This window comes from Anopheles funestus, chromosome 3RL, assembly GCF_943734845.2.
Source record: "Anopheles funestus chromosome 3RL, idAnoFuneDA-416_04, whole genome shotgun sequence".
NCBI classification, from domain to species: domain Eukaryota; kingdom Metazoa; phylum Arthropoda; class Insecta; order Diptera; family Culicidae; genus Anopheles; species Anopheles funestus.
Window position 1 is genome coordinate 57,467,613 of NC_064599.1, and position 19,474 is coordinate 57,487,086.

The following is a 19,474-nucleotide window of genomic DNA, read 5'->3' on the forward strand; positions in this document are numbered from 1 at the left end:
TTGCTAGAAATATTCATTGTTTGCGGACTGTTTTTTTCAGTTCATTTTCTTTTTCTATCTGCAGCACCTATTTTTCCCCAGATTTTCCCCGCAAGTATTATAATAGATGTGCAAAAGGATAACATGTTCCCTCTTTTCCTACCACTTAAAAACAAACAAACAAATGCTTTAAATATCTGAAACAAAAATTAATAACAAGTCGGCCACTTATTATGGAAAAAAGAGAGCAAAAAAACATTTGAAGTTGATCGGAATCGGAAGTCTTCTAAGGGATCTTAAAAAAAACGATAGGAAACATTGAAGTGAGCAAATAAGCAACAGAATAGAAGTGCAGTGAACCAGAAACAGAAACAGTGAAGGAAAACAACAGCAAAGATGGGAGGGTGTAGCCACCAAAGACCAACCAACCAAACCTCGATCGCGCATAACAACAGCAACAACACAGTTTGAAAAGTGAAACAGTCTTTTGTGAAGTTCATACAAATGAATGTGCAATATCTTCTAGCATGAAATGGGAGCATGGAAGGGGTGAAACAAAAAGGAAAATGTAACCAAACCAAACAAATCAGCAAAAACGGTTAAAACGAAGTTACACAATAATACGTGCATTAACCACACGTTGATCTATAAGAAGCAATGATAACTTTACAGCAGCAATGCAGCAGCACACCGAAACACCGAAACACGCGTGTTTCGCACTCATTAAATCATGCACACCTTTGCGGTTGTCCTGGTGCAAGTGTGAAGCATCAAAACGGGGCTCAATTTTTCCACGGGAGCTCAATCATCATCACCCCGCGAATATGAGGCGACATTTGACGCTATTCACTTGAATCCAACACATTTGCGTGCTTGCTGAACGCTATACATAGAGTGTAGAGTGTCCCGTGTTCATGGCGACTAGAAATAGAAAGCAGACCTACAGAACAGGCATGCATTCATCACCACAACCACCAACCACATCATCATCACCATCGAAACCCGAGCACATCATTAAAAATTCACACGCACGCAGAAGCGCACGATCGATTTCAAATTGGCTTTGGGCAAGGTTAAATACGAAATGTCCGCTTCACATTGCTCCTCGATCGCGTAGAGAAGAGCCTTAGATAGATTTGTTCGTAAGTGAATGTTTTGAATCAAATCCAATATTGGCACAAAATGTTTGCATTTTTCCTCGCATTGTCGGGAAAACCACAACTCACAACTCCATACACATCACGATCACGATCAGTACCAACATGAACACATTATGCAACACAAAGATCGTACTCGTAACTCACATATCATATACACGGTACCAGGGAAAGGGGAAAACTTAGCACAAACATTACCAATTTTCATCCTTTTGAAATACTTCCGAGCACGGTTTAGTCACATTTAGATTAGTTTCACCCTTGAAGTTTAAATGTTCCACTTGTGGGAACTTCTACAGAGAAGTGTCGCATTTAGCTGTAAAACATGAGATTTGCTCATCTTTAATTTAACATGTTGTTAAGATGCTTGGCCATTACGAAGATCAGGCTGAAAATGACATCCTAACGACATTTTTTTTCAACTGCAAAATCCATTCTTCAACATTCACATTCCTTTTTTCCTGTGAAAGAAACTTTCCTCGTAGCTTGTTTTAACTGTTTTTATATACACTTCTTGTTCATCCAAACAGTAAACCATCAGCCATGTATCATCATCAGTAAGCCAAGTCAGCTTGTAGGATTTGTTTTTATTAAAATTTCTAAACAGCAAAATCATGCGAGTTCAAGCTTTTGGAAACACAATTGGAATCTTTTGACAAACGGTATCAAAACTTATAAATAAAATTGCATAAAGAAAAGCTAAAACAACGCACGTAAATGTATAAACCACGTTACGTGCTATAGCAGTAAGATAATAACGTTAAACGCATAACCAAAGCAAGGAGGCAAACGTAAAAGCAGAGAGACACAGAGAGAGAGAGAGATAGAACAAACCCCAATCATTGAACGGAAGGTACACTATTTAACATGAACTAGCAATCATGCATATTTATCGAAAGTAAGTAACACTATTTATGGATAGCTGATACAAAAATCGGCTCGGAAGCGGACCTAAATGCCGAACATAGCAACAAACCATGGTGGGACATATTAACTATGAACTTAGCATATGGAAAGCATATTTACTCTCCTTCGGTTCGTTTGGTGGCATCCGGCACAGCGATGACCGATTAAACAATGCTATAAATTTCATCTTTCATTATTAGTTAAAACGTAGCACAAATTACAACACTTGGTTACCTATGATGGAACATTTCAATTGTGCGCCTTCATTGGTTGCGTACTGTAATAATGAATCATTGAGTTTGTAAGAGTGAAGAAGCAAAAACCACTTAACCAAAACACTAAGCGTAAAACTCAATGTAACAATAAGCTAAACACGTGTGCGGCAGTTCATGATTGACATGAGAAAACTATAACTTTCATTGTAAGCAACAGAAAAAAAGGTAAAAAACATTATTTAAAAGAAAAAAAAAACCTGGAAAAGCGATTTAAGCAACAATAACTCCATTTTTGTAAAAGGAACCGTTTGTTCAAGAACCCAAAAGATGGTTAAAGAGTGGTTGCTGATACAATAATACAATATTTGTCTGTAAGTATCGGTTGTATAATGCCGACATTACAATAAAACAAAAACACACAACACATAATAACACCCGTACAACATCCACATAAAACTAGTTCGTGTTACGCTTAAATGTTTAAATGCAACGGAAAATCTTGTGCAATGGAGCAAGCAGAAGAAGAAACGTTAGGAAACTTTTTTTTTGCGTGCAGGAAAGATAAAAACCCCGTATAATTGTATTAGAAAGAAGCTGAATGTCGCAAGTGTTGCAGCAAATCGAGAAATAACCCAATCTTTCATGGAAAACTTTAGAGATAATGAGAAAACTACCCTTAAAAGCTAGAGAAAACAGTGGGAAGAAAAATGCTAAACAGATTAGGAAAGAGCATTTGTAAACTGAGGAACAAAGGTAAATGGAATCGCGCACACACAATGATGAAATGGAATGGGAAAGATGTGAACCGCAGCAAACCAAAATTTGATGCAATAAATGGCACGTACGGATTAATGGAATGTGTAGTATTTAGCTAACTGACTAGAATATCTTAATCTTTTCCTATTAAGACAGGTAAGCCTAATAATTGATTGTGCTATGCTGTTTTGAGAAAATCGCTTATTAATGTTTTATTTATTATTTATACGGCTTTAGCCGTATTGTCAACCACAGAGGGCTGAAGTAATTACAATTTTCACAAGGCATTTCCTCCTTGTACTTTACCTTATTCCGGGCATACTCGGTTGTGATACTGGAGATTCTAGTTATTGCTGTTTTTGGTATTATTGTTGTTGTTGTCGGTTGCTTTGTCCTATATTCTATTGGTTTGTGTGCATCGCTCCTGTGTGCAGCGCTCCTTATGGTGCGAAACTTCGCTCCTGGGAGCGCATCGCACAATCGCTCCTGTGTGCAGCGCTCCGTGTGGAGCTACCTCAGGCGCACCGCACACTTTAGAGAGCGAGAGCAGTGCGTTCCGCTCTTGCAAAAGAGCTGCTTGACAAAGCACTCGCTATAGCCCTAGCTTTTTTTTGAGTAATTTAGCAACATTTAATTAACTTTTTTTGGGAAATTTAGCAAAATTTTACAAATGTGATATATTTTAATGCGAATTTGTTGCAATAAGTTTCTTTTCACTCAAATAATGCTTTAAATTAAAAAAAGAATAAAAAATCAGAAAAAAATTTCAAAAAAATTGTTCACTCGAAAATTTCATAAGGCTTACCCCTTACGTTTTTTTTGAAAAATTTTGCAAAAAAAATGAAATTGATTTATTTTAATGCCAATTGGTTGCAATGGGTTTCTTTTCACTCAAGTAATGCTTTAAATAAAAAAATGAGTGAAAAATAATAAAAAAATTAAAAAATTAGAAAAATTAGAAAATTTCATAAGGCTCATTTTTGCACCAAATTTTGCCTATAACTCAGTCAGTATCCAACGGATCGCCAATCTTTCACCTGTGGTCGATAGATGGCATCAATGGCTACATTTTCTTCTTGGACGGCCATGCCTTCAGATGTCTGTGCCAGAAGTTATTCGAGCAACCAAGTTCCTTACCCTGTTTGAGAAAATGTAAAATTTTCCTCATTTTTCTGCAATTCAGCAAAATTTTTAAATGTGATATAATTTAATGCGAATTTATTGCAATAAGTTTCTTTTCACTCAAATAATGCTTTAAATTAAAAAAAGAATAAAAAATCAGAAAAAAATTTCAAAAAAATTGTTCACTCGAAAATTTCATAAGGCTTACACCCCTTACGTTTTTTTTGAAAAATTTTGCAAACAAATGAAATTGATTTATTTTAATGCCAATTGGTTGCAATGGGTTTCTTTTCACTCAAGTAATGCTTTAAATGAAAAAAAGAGTGAAAAATAATAATAAAATTAAAAAATTAGAAAAATTAGAAAATGTCATAAGGCTCATTTTTGCACCAATTTTTGTCTATAACTCGGTCGGTATCCAACGGATCGTCAATCTTTAACCTGTGGTCGATAGATGGCATCAATGGCTACATTTTCTTCTTGGACGGCCATGCCCTCAGATGTATGTGCCAGAAGTTATTCGAGCAACCAAGTTCCTTACCCTGTTTGATAAAATGTAAAATTTTCCTCATTTTTGCACCAAATTTTACCTATAACTCGGTCGGTATCCAACGGATCGTCAATCTTTAACCTGTGGTCGATAGATGGCACCAATGGCTACATTTTCTTCTTGGACGGCCATGCCCTCAGATGTCTGTGCCAGAAGTTATTCGAGGAACCAAGTTCCTTACCCTGTTTGAGAAAATGTAAAATTTTTCTGCAATTCAGCAAAATTTTTAAATGTGATATAATTTAATGCGAATTTGTTGCAATAAGTTTCTTTTCACTCAAATAATGCTTTAAATTAAAAAAAAACAATAAAAAATCAGAAAAAAAATTCAAAAAAAATTTTCACTCGAAAATTTCATAAGGCTTACCCCTTACGTTTTTTTTGAAAAATTTTGCAAAAAAAATGAAATTGATTTATTTTAATGCCAATTGGTTGCAATGGGTTTCTTTTCACTCAAGTAATGCTTTAAATAAAAAAAAGAGTGAAAACTAATAAAAAAATTAAAAAATTAGAAAAATTAGAAAATTTCATAAGGCTCATTTTTGCACCAATTTTTGTCTATAACTCGGTCGGTATCCAACGGATCGTCAATCTTTAACCTGTGGTCGATAGATGGCATCAATGGCTACATTTTCTTCTTGGACGGCCATGCCCTCAGATGTCTGTGCCAGAAGTTATTCGAGCAACCATGTTCCTTACCCTGTTTGAGAAAATGTAAAATTTTCCTCATTTTTGCACCAAATTTTGCCTATAACTCGGTCGGTATCCAACGGATCGCCAATCTTTAACCTGTGGTCGATAGATGGCACCAATGGCTACATTTTCTTCTTGGACGGCCATGCCCTCAGATGTCTGTGCCAGAAGTTATTCGAGGAACCAAGTTCCTTACCCTGTTTGAGAAAATGTAAAATTTTTCTGCAATTCAGCAAAATTTTTAAATGTGATATAATTTAATGCGAATTTGTTGCAATAAGTTTCTTTTCACTCAAATAATGCTTTAAATTAAAAAAAGAATAAAAAATCAGAAAAAAATTTCAAAAAAATTGTTCACTCGAAAATTTCATAAGGCTTACCCCTTACGTTTTTTTTGAAAAATTTTGCAAAAAAAATGAAATTGATTTATTTTAATGCCAATTGGTTGCAATGGGTTTCTTTTCACTCAAGTAATGCTTTAAATAAAAAAAAGAGTGAAAAATAATAATAAAATTAAAAAATTAGAAAAATTAGAAAATTTCATAAGGCTCATTTTTGCACCAATTTTTGTCTATAACTCGGTCGGTATCCAACGGATCGTCAATCTTTAACCTGTGGTCGATAGATGGCATCAATGGCTACATTTTCTTCTTGGACGGCCATGCCCTCAGATGTCTGTGCCAGAAGTTATTCGAGGAACCAAGTTCCTTACCCTGTTTGAGAAAATGTAAAATTTTTCTGCAATTCAGCAAAATTTTTAAATGTGATATAATTTAATGCGAATTTGTTGCAATAAGTTTCTTTTCACTCAAATAATGCTTTAAATTAAAAAAAAACAATAAAAAATCAGAAAAAAAATTCAAAAAAAATTTTCACTCGAAAATTTCATAAGGCTTACCCCTTACGTTTTTTTTGAAAAATTTTGCAAAAAAAATGAAATTGATTTATTTTAATGCCAATTGGTTGCAATGGGTTTCTTTTCACTCAAGTAATGCTTTAAATAAAAAAAAGAGTGAAAACTAATAAAAAAATTAAAAAATTAGAAAAATTAGAAAATGTCATAAGGCTCATTTTTGCACCAATTTTTGTCTATAACTCGGTCGGTATCCAACGGATCGTCAATCTTTAACCTGTGGTCGATAGATGGCATCAATGGCTACATTTTCTTCTTGGACGGCCATGCCCTCAGATGTCTGTGCCAGAAGTTATTCGAGCAACCATGTTCCTTACCCTGTTTGAGAAAATGTAAAATTTTCCTCATTTTTGCACCAAATTTTGCCTATAACTCGGTCGGTATCCAACGGATCGCCAATCTTTAACCTGTGGTCGATAGATGGCACCAATGGCTACATTTTCTTCTTGGACGGCCATGCCCTCAGATGTCTGTGCCAGAAGTTATTCGAGGAACCAAGTTCCTTACCCTGTTTGAGAAAATGTAAAATTTTTCTGCAATTCAGCAAAATTTTTAAATGTGATATAATTTAATGCGAATTTGTTGCAATAAGTTTCTTTTCACTCAAATAATGCTTTAAATTAAAAAAAGAATAAAAAATCAGAAAAAAATTTCAAAAAAATTGTTCACTCGAAAATTTCATAAGGCTTACCCCTTACGTTTTTTTTGAAAAATTTTGCAAAAAAAATGAAATTGATTTATTTTAATGCCAATTGGTTGCAATGGGTTTCTTTTCACTCAAGTAATGCTTTAAATAAAAAAAAGAGTGAAAAATAATAATAAAATTAAAAAATTAGAAAAATTAGAAAATTTCATAAGGCTCATTTTTGCACCAATTTTTGTCTATAACTCGGTCGGTATCCAACGGATCGTCAATCTTTAACCTGTGGTCGATAGATGGCATCAATGGCTACATTTTCTTCTTGGACGGCCATGCCCTCAGATGTCTGTGCCAGAAGTTATTCGAGGAACCAAGTTCCTTACCCTGCTTGAGAAAATGTAAAATTTTCCTCATTTTTCTGCAATTCAGCAAAATTTTTTAATGTGATGTAATTTAATGCGAATTTGTTGCAATAAGTTTCTTTTCACTCAAATAATGCTTTAAATTAAAAAAAGAATAAAAAATCAGAAAAAAATTTCAAAAAAATTGTTCACTCGAAAATTTCATAAGGCTTACCCCTTACGTTTTTTTTGAAAAATTTTGCAAAAAAAATGAAATTGATTTATTTTAATGCCAATTGGTTGCAATGGGTTTCTTTTCACTCAAGTAATGCTTTAAATAAAAAAAAGAGTGAAAACTAATAAAAAAATTAAAAAATTAGAAAAATTAGAAAATGTCATAAGGCTCATTTTTGCACCAATTTTTGTCTATAACTCGGTCGGTATCCAACGGATCGTCAATCTTTAACCTGTGGTCGATAGATGGCACCAATGGCTACATTTTCTTCTTGGACGGCCATGCCCTCAGATGTCTGTGCCAGATGTTATTCGAGCAACTAAGTTCCTTACCCTGTTTGAGAAAATGTAAAATTTTCCTCATTTTTGCACCAAATTTTGCCTATAACTCGGTCGGTATCCAACGGATCGCCAATCTTTAACCTGTGGTCGATAGATGGCATCAATGGCTACATTTTCTTCTTGGACGGCCATGCCCTCAGATGTCTGTGCCAGAAGTTATTCGAGCAACCAAGTTCCTTACCCTGTTTGAGAAAATGTAAAATTTTCCTCATTTTTCTGCAATTCAGCAAAATTTTTAAATGTGATATAATTTAATGCGAATTTGTTGCAATAAGTTTCTTTTCACTCAAATAATGCTTTAAATTAAAAAAAACAATAAAAAATCAGAAAAAAATTTCAAAAAAATTGTTCACTCGAAAATTTCATAAGGCTTACCCCTTACGTTTTTTTTTGAAAAATTTTGCAAAAAAAATGAAATTGATTTATTTTAATGCCAATTGGTTGCAATGGGTTTCTTTTCACTCAAGTAATGCTTTAAATAAAACAAAAAGAGTGAAAAATAGTAAAAAAATCAAAAAATGCAAAAAAATAAAAATTTACTAAGGCTCATGTTTGCACCAATTTTTGTCTATAACTCGGTCGGTATCCAACGGATCGTCAATCTTTAACCTGTGGTCGATAGATGGCATCAATGGCTACATTTTCTTCTTGGACGGCCATGCCCTCAGATGTCTGTGCCAGAAGTTATTCGAGCAACCATGTTCCTTACCCTGTTTGAGAAAATGTAAAATTTTCCTCATTTTTGCACCAAATTTTGCCTATAACTCGGTCGGTATCCAACGGATCGCCAATCTTTAACCTGTGGTCGATAGATGGCACCAATGGCTACATTTTCTTCTTGTACGGCCATGCCCCCACATGTCTGTGCCAGAAATTATTCGAGCAACCAAGTTCCTTACCCTGTTTGAGAAAATGTAAAATTTTCCTCAATTTTCTGCAATTCAGCAAAATTTTTAAATGTGATATAATTTAACGCGAATTTGTTGCAATAAGTTTCTTTTCACTCAAATAATGCTTTAAATTAAAAAAAGAATAAAAAATCAGAAAAAAATTTCAAAAAAAATTTTCACTCGAAAATTTCATAAGGCTTACCCCTTACGTTTTTTTTTGAAAAATTTTGCAAAAAAAATGAAATTGATTTATTTTAATGCCAATTGGTTGCAATGGGTTTCTTTTCACTCAAGTAATGCTTTAAATAAAAAAAAGAATGAAAAATAGTAAAAAAATTAAAAAATTAGAAAAATTAGAAAATTTCATAAGGCTCATTTTTGCACCAATTTTTGTCTATAACTCGGTCGGTATCCAACGGATCGTCAATCTTTAACCTGTGGTCGATAGATGGCATCAATGGCTACATTTTCTTCTTGGACGGCCATGCCCTCAGATGTCTGTGCCAGAAGTTATTCGAGCAACCATGTTCCTTACCCTGTTTGAGAAAATGTAAAATTTTCCTCATTTTTGCACCAAATTTTGTCTATAACTCGGTCGGTATCCAACGGATCGTCAATCTTTAACCTGTGGTCGATAGATGGCATCAATGGCTACATTTTCTTCTTGGACGGCCATGCCCTCAGATGTCTGTGCCAGAAGTTATTCGAGCAACCATGTTCCTTACCCTGTTTGAGAAAATGTAAAATTTTCCTCATTTTTGCACCAAATTTTGCCTATAACTCGGTCGGTATCCAACGGATCGCCAATCTTTAACCTGTGGTCGATAGATGGCATCAATGGCTACATTTTCTTCTTGGACGGCCATGCCTTCAGATGTCTGTGCCAGAAGTTATTCGAGGAACCAAGTTCCTTACCCTGTTTGAGAAAATGTAAAATTTTCCTCATTTTTCTGCAATTCAGCAAAATTTTTAAATGTGATATAATTTAATGCGAATTTGTTGCAATAAGTTTCTTTTCACTCAAATAATGCTTTAAATTAAAAAAAGAATAAAAAATCAGAAAAAAATTTCAAAAAAATTGTTCACTCGAAAATTTCATAAGGCTTACCCCTTACGTTTTTTTTGAAAAATTTTGCAAAAAAAATGAAATTGATTTATTTTAATGCCAATTGGTTGCAATGGGTTTCTTTTCACTCAAGTAATGCTTTAAATAAAAAAAAGAGTGAAAAATAATAATAAAATTAAAAAATTAGAAAAATTAGAAAATTTCATAAGGCTCATTTTTGCACCAATTTTTGTCTATAACTCGGTCGGTATCCAACGGATCGTCAATCTTTAACCTGTGGTCGATAGATGGCATCAATGGCTACATTTTCTTCTTGGACGGCCATGCCCTCAGATGTCTGTGCCAGAAGTTATTCGAGGAACCAAGTTCCTTACCCTGCTTGAGAAAATGTAAAATTTTCCTCATTTTTCTGCAATTCAGCAAAATTTTTTAATGTGATATAATTTAATGCGAATTTGTTGCAATAAGTTTCTTTTCACTCAAATAATGCTTTAAATTAAAAAAAGAATAAAAAATCAGAAAAAAATTTCAAAAAAATTGTTCACTCGAAAATTTCATAAGGCTTACCCCTTACGTTTTTTTTGAAAAATTTTGCAAAAAAAATGAAATTGATTTATTTTAATGCCAATTGGTTGCAATGGGTTTCTTTTCACTCAAGTAATGCTTTAAATAAAAAAAAGAGTGAAAACTAATAAAAAAATTAAAAAATTAGAAAAATTAGAAAATGTCATAAGGCTCATTTTTGCACCAATTTTTGTCTATAACTCGGTCGGTATCCAACGGATCGTCAATCTTTAACCTGTGGTCGATAGATGGCACCAATGGCTACATTTTCTTCTTGGACGGCCATGCCCTCAGATGTCTGTGCCAGATGTTATTCGAGCAACTAAGTTCCTTACCCTGTTTGAGAAAATGTAAAATTTTCCTCATTTTTGCACCAAATTTTGCCTATAACTCGGTCGGTATCCAACGGATCGCCAATCTTTAACCTGTGGTCGATAGATGGCATCAATGGCTACATTTTCTTCTTGGACGGCCATGCCCTCAGATGTCTGTGCCAGAAGTTATTCGAGCAACCAAGTTCCTTACCCTGTTTGAGAAAATGTAAAATTTTCCTCATTTTTCTGCAATTCAGCAAAATTTTTAAATGTGATATAATTTAATGCGAATTTGTTGCAATAAGTTTCTTTTCACTCAAATAATGCTTTAAATTAAAAAAAACAATAAAAAATCAGAAAAAAATTTCAAAAAAATTGTTCACTCGAAAATTTCATAAGGCTTACCCCTTACGTTTTTTTTTGAAAAATTTTGCAAAAAAATGAAATTGATTTATTTTAATGCCAATTGGTTGCAATGGGTTTCTTTTCACTCAAGTAATGCTTTAAATAAAACAAAAAGAGTGAAAAATAGTAAAAAAATCAAAAAATGCAAAAAAATAAAAATTTACTAAGGCTCATTTTTGCACCAATTTTTGTCTATAACTCGGTCGGTATCCAACGGATCGTCAATCTTTAACCTGTGGTCGATAGATGGCATCAATGGCTACATTTTCTTCTTGGACGGCCATGCCCTCAGATGTCTGTGCCAGATGTTATTCGAGCAACCAAGTTCCTTACCCTGTTTGAGAAAATGTAAAATTTTCCTCATTTTTGCACCAAATTTTACCTATAACTCGGTCGGTATCCAACGGATCGTCAATCTTTAACCTGTGGTCGATAGATGGCACCAATGGCTACATTTTCTTCTTGGACGGCCATGCCCTCAGATGTCTGTGCCAGAAGTTATTCGAGGAACCAAGTTCCTTACCCTGTTTGAGAAAATGTAAAATTTTCCTCATTTTTCTGCAATTCAGCAAAATTTTTAAATGTGATATAATTTAATGCGAATTTGTTGCAATAAGTTTCTTTTCACTCAAATAATGCTTTAAATTAAAAAAAACAATAAAAAATCAGAAAAAAATTTCAAAAAAATTTTTCACTCGAAAATTTCATAAGGCTTACCCCTTACGTTTTTTTTGAAAAATTTTGCAAAAAAATGAAATTGATTTATTTTAATGCCAATTGGTTGCAATGGGTTTCTTTTCACTCAAGTAATGCTTTAAATAAAAAAAAAGTGAAAAATAATAAAAAAATTAAAAAATTAGAAAAATTAGAAAATTGTATCCAACGGATCGTCAATCTTTAACCTGTGGTCGATAGATGGCATCAATGGCTACATTTTCTTCTTGGACGGCCATGCCCTCAGATGTCTGTGCCAGAAGTTATTCGAGCAACCATGTTCCTTACCCTGTTTGAGAAAATGTAAAATTTTCCTCATTTTTGCACCAAGTTTTGTCTATAACTCGGTCGGTATCTAACGGATCATCAATCTTTAAGCTGTGGTCGATAGATGGCACCAAAGGCTACATTTTCTTCTTGGACGGCCATGCACTCAGATGTCTGTGCCAGAAGTTATTCGAGGAACCAAGTTCCTTACCCTGTTTGAGAAAATGTAAAATTTTCCTCATTTTTCTGCAATTCAGCAAAATTTTTAAATGTGATATAATTTAATGCGAATTTGTTGCAATAAGTTTCTTTTCACTCAAATAACGCTTTAAATTAAAAAAGGAATAAAAAGTCAGAAAAAAATTTCAAAAAAATTTTCACTCGAAAATTTCATAAGGCTTACCCCTTACGTTTTTTTTTGAAAAATTTTGCAAAAAAAATGAAATTGATTTATTTTAATGCCAATTGGTTGCAATGGGTTTCTTTTCACTCAAGTAATGCTTTAAATAAAAAAAAGAATGAAAAATAGTAAAAAAATTAAAAAATTAGAAAAATTAGAAAATTTCATAAGGCTCATTTTTGCACCAATTTTTGTCTATAACTCGGTCGGTATCCAACGGATCGTCAATCTTTAACCTGTGGTCGATAGATGGCATCAATGGCTACATTTTCTTCTTGGACGGCCATGCCCTCAGATGTCTGTGCCAGAAGTTATTCGAGCAACCATGTTCCTTACCCTGTTTGAGAAAATGTAAAATTTTCCTCATTTTTGCACCAAATTTTGCCTATAACTCGGTCGGTATCCAACGGATCGTCAATCTTTAACCTGTGGTCGATAGATGGCACCAATGGCTACATTTTCTTCTTGGACGGCCATGCCCTCAGATGTCTGTGCTAGAAGTTATTCGAGGAACCAAGTTCCTTACCCTGTTTGAGAAAATGTAAAATTTTCCTCATTTTTCTGCAATTCAGCAAAATTTTTAAATGTGATATAATTTAATGCGAATTTGTTGCAATAAGTTTCTTTTCACTCAAATAATGCTTTAAATTAAAAAAAACAATAAAAAATCAGAAAAAAATTTCAAAAAAATTTTTCACTCGAAAATTTCATAAGGCTTACCCCTTACGTTTTTTTTGAAAAATTTTGCAAAAAAATGAAATTGATTTATTTTAATGCCAATTGGTTGCAATGGGTTTCTTTTCACTCAAGTAATGCTTTAAATAAAAAAAAAGTGAAAAATAATAAAAAAATTAAAAAATTAGAAAAATTAGAAAATTGTATCCAACGGATCGTCAATCTTTAACCTGTGGTCGATAGATGGCATCAATGGCTACATTTTCTTCTTGGACGGCCATGCCCTCAGATGTCTGTGCCAGAAGTTATTCGAGCAACCATGTTCCTTACCCTGTTTGAGAAAATGTAAAATTTTCCTCATTTTTGCACCAAGTTTTGTCTATAACTCGGTCGGTATCTAACGGATCATCAATCTTTAAGCTGTGGTCGATAGATGGCACCAAAGGCTACATTTTCTTCTTGGACGGCCATGCACTCAGATGTCTGTGCCAGAAGTTATTCGAGGAACCAAGTTCCTTACCCTGTTTGAGAAAATGTAAAATTTTCCTCATTTTTCTGCAATTCAGCAAAATTTTTAAATGTGATATAATTTAATGCGAATTTGTTGCAATAAGTTTCTTTTCACTCAAATAATGCTTTAAATTAAAAAAGGAATAAAAAGTCAGAAAAAAAATTCAAAAAAATTTTCACTCGAAAATTTCATAAGGCTTACCCCTTACGTTTTTTTTTGAAAAATTTTGCAAAAAAAATGAAATTGATTTATTTTAATGCCAATTGGTTGCAATGGGTTTCTTTTCACTCAAGTAATGCTTTAAATAAAAAAAAGAATGAAAAATAGTAAAAAAATTAAAAAATTAGAAAAATTAGAAAATTTCATAAGGCTCATTTTTGCACCAATTTTTGTCTATAACTCGGTCGGTATCCAACGGATCGTCAATCTTTAACCTGTGGTCGATAGATGGCATCAATGGCTACATTTTCTTCTTGGACGGCCATGCCCTCAGATGTCTGTGCTAGAAGTTATTCGAGGAACCAAGTTCCTTACCCTGTTTGAGAAAATGTAAAATTTTCCTCATTTTTCTGCAATTCAGCAAAATTTTTAAATGTGATATAATTTAATGCGAATTTGTTGCAATAAGTTTCTTTTCACTCAAATAATGCTTTAAATTAAAAAAGGAATAAAAAGTCAGAAAAAAATTTCAAAAAAATTTTCACTCGAAAATTTCATAAGGCTTACCCCTTACGTTTTTTTTTGAAAAATTTTGCAAAAAAAATGAAATTGATTTATTTTAATGCCAATTGGTTGCAATGGGTTTCTTTTCACTCAAGTAATGCTTTAAATAAAAAAAAGAGTGAAAAATAGTAAAAAAATTAAAAAATTAGAAAAATTAGAAAATTTCATAAGGCTCTTTTTAGCACCAATTTTTGTCTATAACTCGGTCGGTATCCAACGGATCGTCAATCTTTAACCTGTGGTCGATAGATGGCATCAATGGCTACATTTTCTTCTTGGACGGCCATGCCCTCAGATGTCTGTGCCAGAAGTTATTCGAGCAACCAAGTTCCTTACCCTGTTTGAGAAAATGTAAAATTTTCCTCATTTTTCTGCAATTCAGCAAAATTTTTAAATGTGATATAATTTAATGCGAATTTATTGCAATAAGTTTCTTTTCACTCAAATAATGCTTTAAATTAAAAAAGGAATAAAAAGTCGGAAAAAGCTTTAAAAAAAAATTTTCACTTTAAAATTTCATAAGGCTTACCCCTTACGTTTTTTTTTTTAAATTTTGCAAAAAAAATGAAATTGATTTATTTTAATGCCAATTGGTTGCAATGGGTTTCTTTTCACTCAAGTAATGCTTTAAATAAAAAAAAGAGTGAAAAATAGTAAAAAAATTAAAAAATTAGAAAAATTAGAAATTTTCATAAGGCTCATTTTTGCACCAATTTTTGTCTATAACTCGGTCGGTATCCAACGGATCGTCAATCTTTAACCTGTGGTCGATAGATGGCATCAATGGCTACATTTTCTTATTGGACGGCCATGCCCTCAGATGTATGTGCCAGAAGTTATTCGAGCAACCAAGTTCCTTACCCTGTTTGAGAAAATGTAAAATTTTCCTCATTTTTGCACCAAATTTTACCTATAACTCGGTCGGTATCCAACGGATCGTCAATCTTTAACCTGTGGTCGATAGATGGCACCAATGGCTACATTTTCTTCTTGGACGGCCATGCCCTCAGATGTCTGTGCCAGAAGTTATTCGAGGAACCAAGTTCCTTACCCTGTTTGAGAAAATGTAAAATTTTTCTGCAATTCAGCAAAATTTTTAAATGTGATATAATTTAATGCGAATTTGTTGCAATAAGTTTCTTTTCACTCAAATAATGCTTTAAATTAAAAAAACAATAAAAAATCAGAAAAAAATTTCAACAAAATTTTCCACTCGAAAATTTCATAAGGCTTACCCCTTACGTTTTTTTGGAGAAATTTTGCAAAAAAACTGAAATTGATTTATTTTAATGCCAATTGGTTGGAAAAAGTTTGTTTTCACTCAAATAATGTTTTAAATAAAAAAAGAAAGAAATATAATAAAAAAATAATTTATTAAAATTAAAATTGTCGCTAGCCAAATTAAGCCATTATAAAATTGACGCGCGCAGCTTAACACCCACTTTTTTTTAGCACGATAATGCTAGCAACAACTACTATACTATATCCAAATTGTCCCCATTTGCTAATAAAAAGCTAAAAACTCTTTTAAACCTTCCTTGATTCACTAAAATTAACGACTACCTACCAACAGACGAAAAATATTTGAAAATAAATCCATCCACGTACCCTGTCTTTACAAAGATTCGAAGTATTCACCGGTATGGTATAAACACACACGCCCTATGTCAAACGGCTGTTTGCAATTCACGGTAGAAGCCGGCGAAAAAAGATTGAAAAAGTATTCAGACAACGAGTGTTGTAAAATCTGTTGCATGTTTTAAGCCGGTACGCGTTTTCCCTGCATCATTTCCTTGCAAATATTGCGAGCATATTGTACATCTCTGGCTATACGAACAGATTTGTAAAGGTAAAGAAGAACTCCATTTTGAAGCACGTTCTCCGCGTACTGCAAATCAAACAAAGAAAAGCGAATATTTTGTGAGGTTTCACTTAGGTAAGAGCGTTTAATTGAATTAGTTGCGACAGAGTGGTACCGTGTGGAGTGTTTTTTTCCGGTAAATATTCTTGGTGAAACCGTGTCACGAAGCAGTAGGCAAAATGGACGTTTGGCTGCCATTGGAATCCAACCCCGAAGTAGGTGGAAGTTTGGAGTTAGTCAAAAGGCCGTATTTCTTGACGCATTTTCTTCTTTTCTAGGTACTGTCTAACTATATGGTCAAGTTGGGCGTATCGCCCCTCTGGAGCATCGTCGACATCTATGGAATGGATGACGAACTTCTGGACATGGTTCCGAAGCCGGTCAAATCGTTGATCTTTCTATTTCCCTGCTCCAAAGCGGTAAAAACTCCGTTTATAACATTTCTGTCCCGCCTTTTCTGATTGTTGTATTGTTACCTTTCTCCACAGCATGAAGAGTTTCGTGCCAAGGAAGATGAGGAACTGAAGGGTAAAAATGCCGAGCATCCGAAAACCCTGTTTTTCACACGCCAGTTCGTCCACAATGCCTGCGGTACGATTGCCGTGATTCACGCCATTCTTAACAACCCGGACATTGAGATTGAACAGGGCAGTGTGTTGAAGAAATATTTCGACAATGCCAAAGAACTCTCACCTGACGAGCGCGGTGAGCTATTGAACAAGAATGTGGATTTGAAGGCAACGCACGAGGAGAATGCGCAGCAGGGCCAAACCGCCACTCCTAACATAAACGATACGGTGTACCATCATTTTATCGCGTTTGTACATGTGGATGGTACGCTGTACGAGCTGGACGGAAGAAAAAATTTCCCAGTCGCTCACGGTAAAACAACTCCGGAAACGTTGCTGAAAGATTCGGTAAAGGTGTGCAAAAAGTTCATCGAACTGGATCCATCCGAGGTGCGCTTCACGCTGCTAGGACTCGTACCGACGCAGTAAGATATCTGTAACGAAAACAATGTTTGCTTCTAACGCTTAAAGCAGAACTGAAATAATGAAGAGACCAAATGGCTTTTAAATCACACCGGCAAGCAGTGCGTTCCTTTGGAAATATTAACAATAAAATCTCATCCTGCGCTTTTATGTACGTCATTGTCCACGCAAGACTTTCGTTCTGTTTCCTTTCTTTTTATTTCACCAGCGTTTCTGAGGATGGAAAATTTGATCGTACAAAATACTCAGCAATGGCCATTGCTACTGAATTAGGATTTCCGCTTGGCAGACCCGGCATAACGGACGCATCCGCCACGAACAAATTCTGCACACCGTGCACACGAAGATCAGTGGATGACACAACCGAATCAGCACTTGTGGTTCCCATCCGACATGTACCCACCGGATGGTAAATAGTGTGCGTAACTGATCGAATGTAGCATTCCCAGTACGCATCACTATCGAACGGTTGCTTTGTGCAGCCGGGAAATGGTTTCGGGTTAAATTCTAGCCCTATTTCACTTGCGGACGGTTGTTGAGTGATCTTTTGCAGCAAACGAATTCCTTTGATGAGAACGTTTACATCGTCCCTCGAAGTTAGATAATTGGGATCGATAACTGGGGTGTCTCGTACATTCGCACTTCGGAGAAAGATTTGTCCATTGCTTTTTGGATGCAGCAGAATTGGTAAAACCGTGACGGCTGACTGCCCCATCCTCAAAAGCGGTTCATAATAATCGTGCCAAACGGAATCTTTTATGTTAAGTATCTTCCGCAAGTGTACACCGCCGTCGGAAGTGAGACCGGCTGGAAGTACCATAAATTGAAGATCGCTCGTGTAATTACTGCCGAGGGAAACGAAACCAACTGCTTCACATCCGCCGAACGAAAGAGACGATCGTTGATGATTGCTCGTAAAGTAATTTAGAAGATTTTTAGGATGGACGAGATCAACCGGATGAAGGTTTAAGGACTTCCGTATTAAAAGCAGCTCCGATCCGGTGCCTATATGATCTTGCAGGTTCTTTCCAACCTGTGGCAGATTGATAAGTGTTTTGATTCCCAGCTGCTCCAGCTCCGACCGTGGTCCAATGCCACTGTGAAGCAATATTTTGGTTGAGCCTACTGTTCCTGCAGTTAAAATGATTCCTTTCCTGGCGCTTACCGGAAATCGCAGTCCTGCTCGGGAAACCAGCACGCTTCTAGCGATTCCTTTATCGACTATTATTTTTTCCACCAGACTGTTTGTCATTTTTTCGTGCCCGCTTCGCTGAGCCTTTTCATACTCATGTGCTGTCGTCCATCTTCTGCCGTTCCTTGTCGTAAGTAATGGTTGAAAAAATTCATCATCTCTGAACCCGAGGTTTTTCGCAGCGTCAATGAAAACTCGTCCGAGCTCGGTAGTAAAACCACGTTCAACATTTGGCCATAGGTCGAGTTCGAAAAACTCCAAGAAGCGGTTTAAATCTTGAGACTTTACAAACCAATTAGAGAAATCTTTCCGGTCCGCCTTGAAGTGAATCATGTTGTTCAGCATGTGTGTGCCACCGACTACTTTACCTAAAATTGTACAACATTAATTAAAAAAAAGGTTTCTTGCAGCACTACTTCTACCTCTTACCCACCCATTGGCCAACGGCTGCGATTTTCTTTCATGGCCCAACACGAATGTGTTTGCGGTTCTGATAGATATTGCCAATCATATTGTGTACCTTGCAGTAGCGGTAAAAATAGCGGAATATCCATCAACCTATTCCACGTAGGGCCTGCTTCTAAGAGAAGCACATTGTCGGATGGAATTCGGGCTGCAATCCAGGAACCAGCTGTCCCGCTTCCGACGATGATATAATCATACTCACTACTTACCGGTATCGTTCGCAGATCGTTCAAATAGGCTACGTAGAAAAACAGTTCAAATGCACATGTTGCAATCAATACTCCGATTGCATAAAAGCCCACGATGCAATAATAGTTGAATAAAGTGAACAGCATATTATCGTAAAATAGCGAAACACAGCGAAACCGGCTAGCAAAACAACCTGTTGTTTGGTTTTAAAAAATGTCAACAATGTTTGACTTTTATGCGATGTTTTTTTTCGAATTTCCCAAACAGGTGATTGTAGAATTTATACATTGAAACTGTTTGCGCTGTAAATTGTTTGCTAAAAAAGAACCAACACAACGTGTGAAATTTTAAATTACTTAAGAATTTGCGCTAAAACGAACCATAAAACCGCTGAAAAT

At 34.9% G+C, this 19,474-nt stretch overlaps 2 protein-coding genes across 2 annotated transcripts; one reads left to right on the forward strand and one right to left on the reverse strand.

Annotated features, from left to right (window-relative positions):
* The first annotated feature begins 16,194 nt into the window (after positions 1-16,194).
* LOC125770270 (ubiquitin carboxyl-terminal hydrolase) lies at positions 16,195-17,401 on the forward strand. The gene is made up of 3 exons (XM_049439674.1): positions 16,195-16,453; positions 16,517-16,657; positions 16,727-17,401. Exons 1-3 carry the CDS (start codon positions 16,418-16,420, stop codon positions 17,234-17,236), a joined length of 687 nt encoding a protein of 228 aa, XP_049295631.1. The 5' UTR covers positions 16,195-16,417; the 3' UTR covers positions 17,237-17,401.
* Positions 17,402-17,404: 3 nt separating this feature from the next.
* Positions 17,405-19,256, reverse strand: LOC125770176 (glucose dehydrogenase [FAD, quinone]-like). The gene is made up of 2 exons (XM_049439531.1): positions 18,856-19,256; positions 17,405-18,790 (listed from the first exon to the last, which is right to left on the reverse strand). The coding sequence occupies exons 1-2, from the start codon at positions 19,220-19,222 to the stop codon at positions 17,427-17,429; spliced, it is 1,731 nt and encodes a 576-aa protein (XP_049295488.1). The 5' UTR covers positions 19,223-19,256; the 3' UTR covers positions 17,405-17,426.
* Positions 19,257-19,474: the final 218 nt, after the last annotated feature.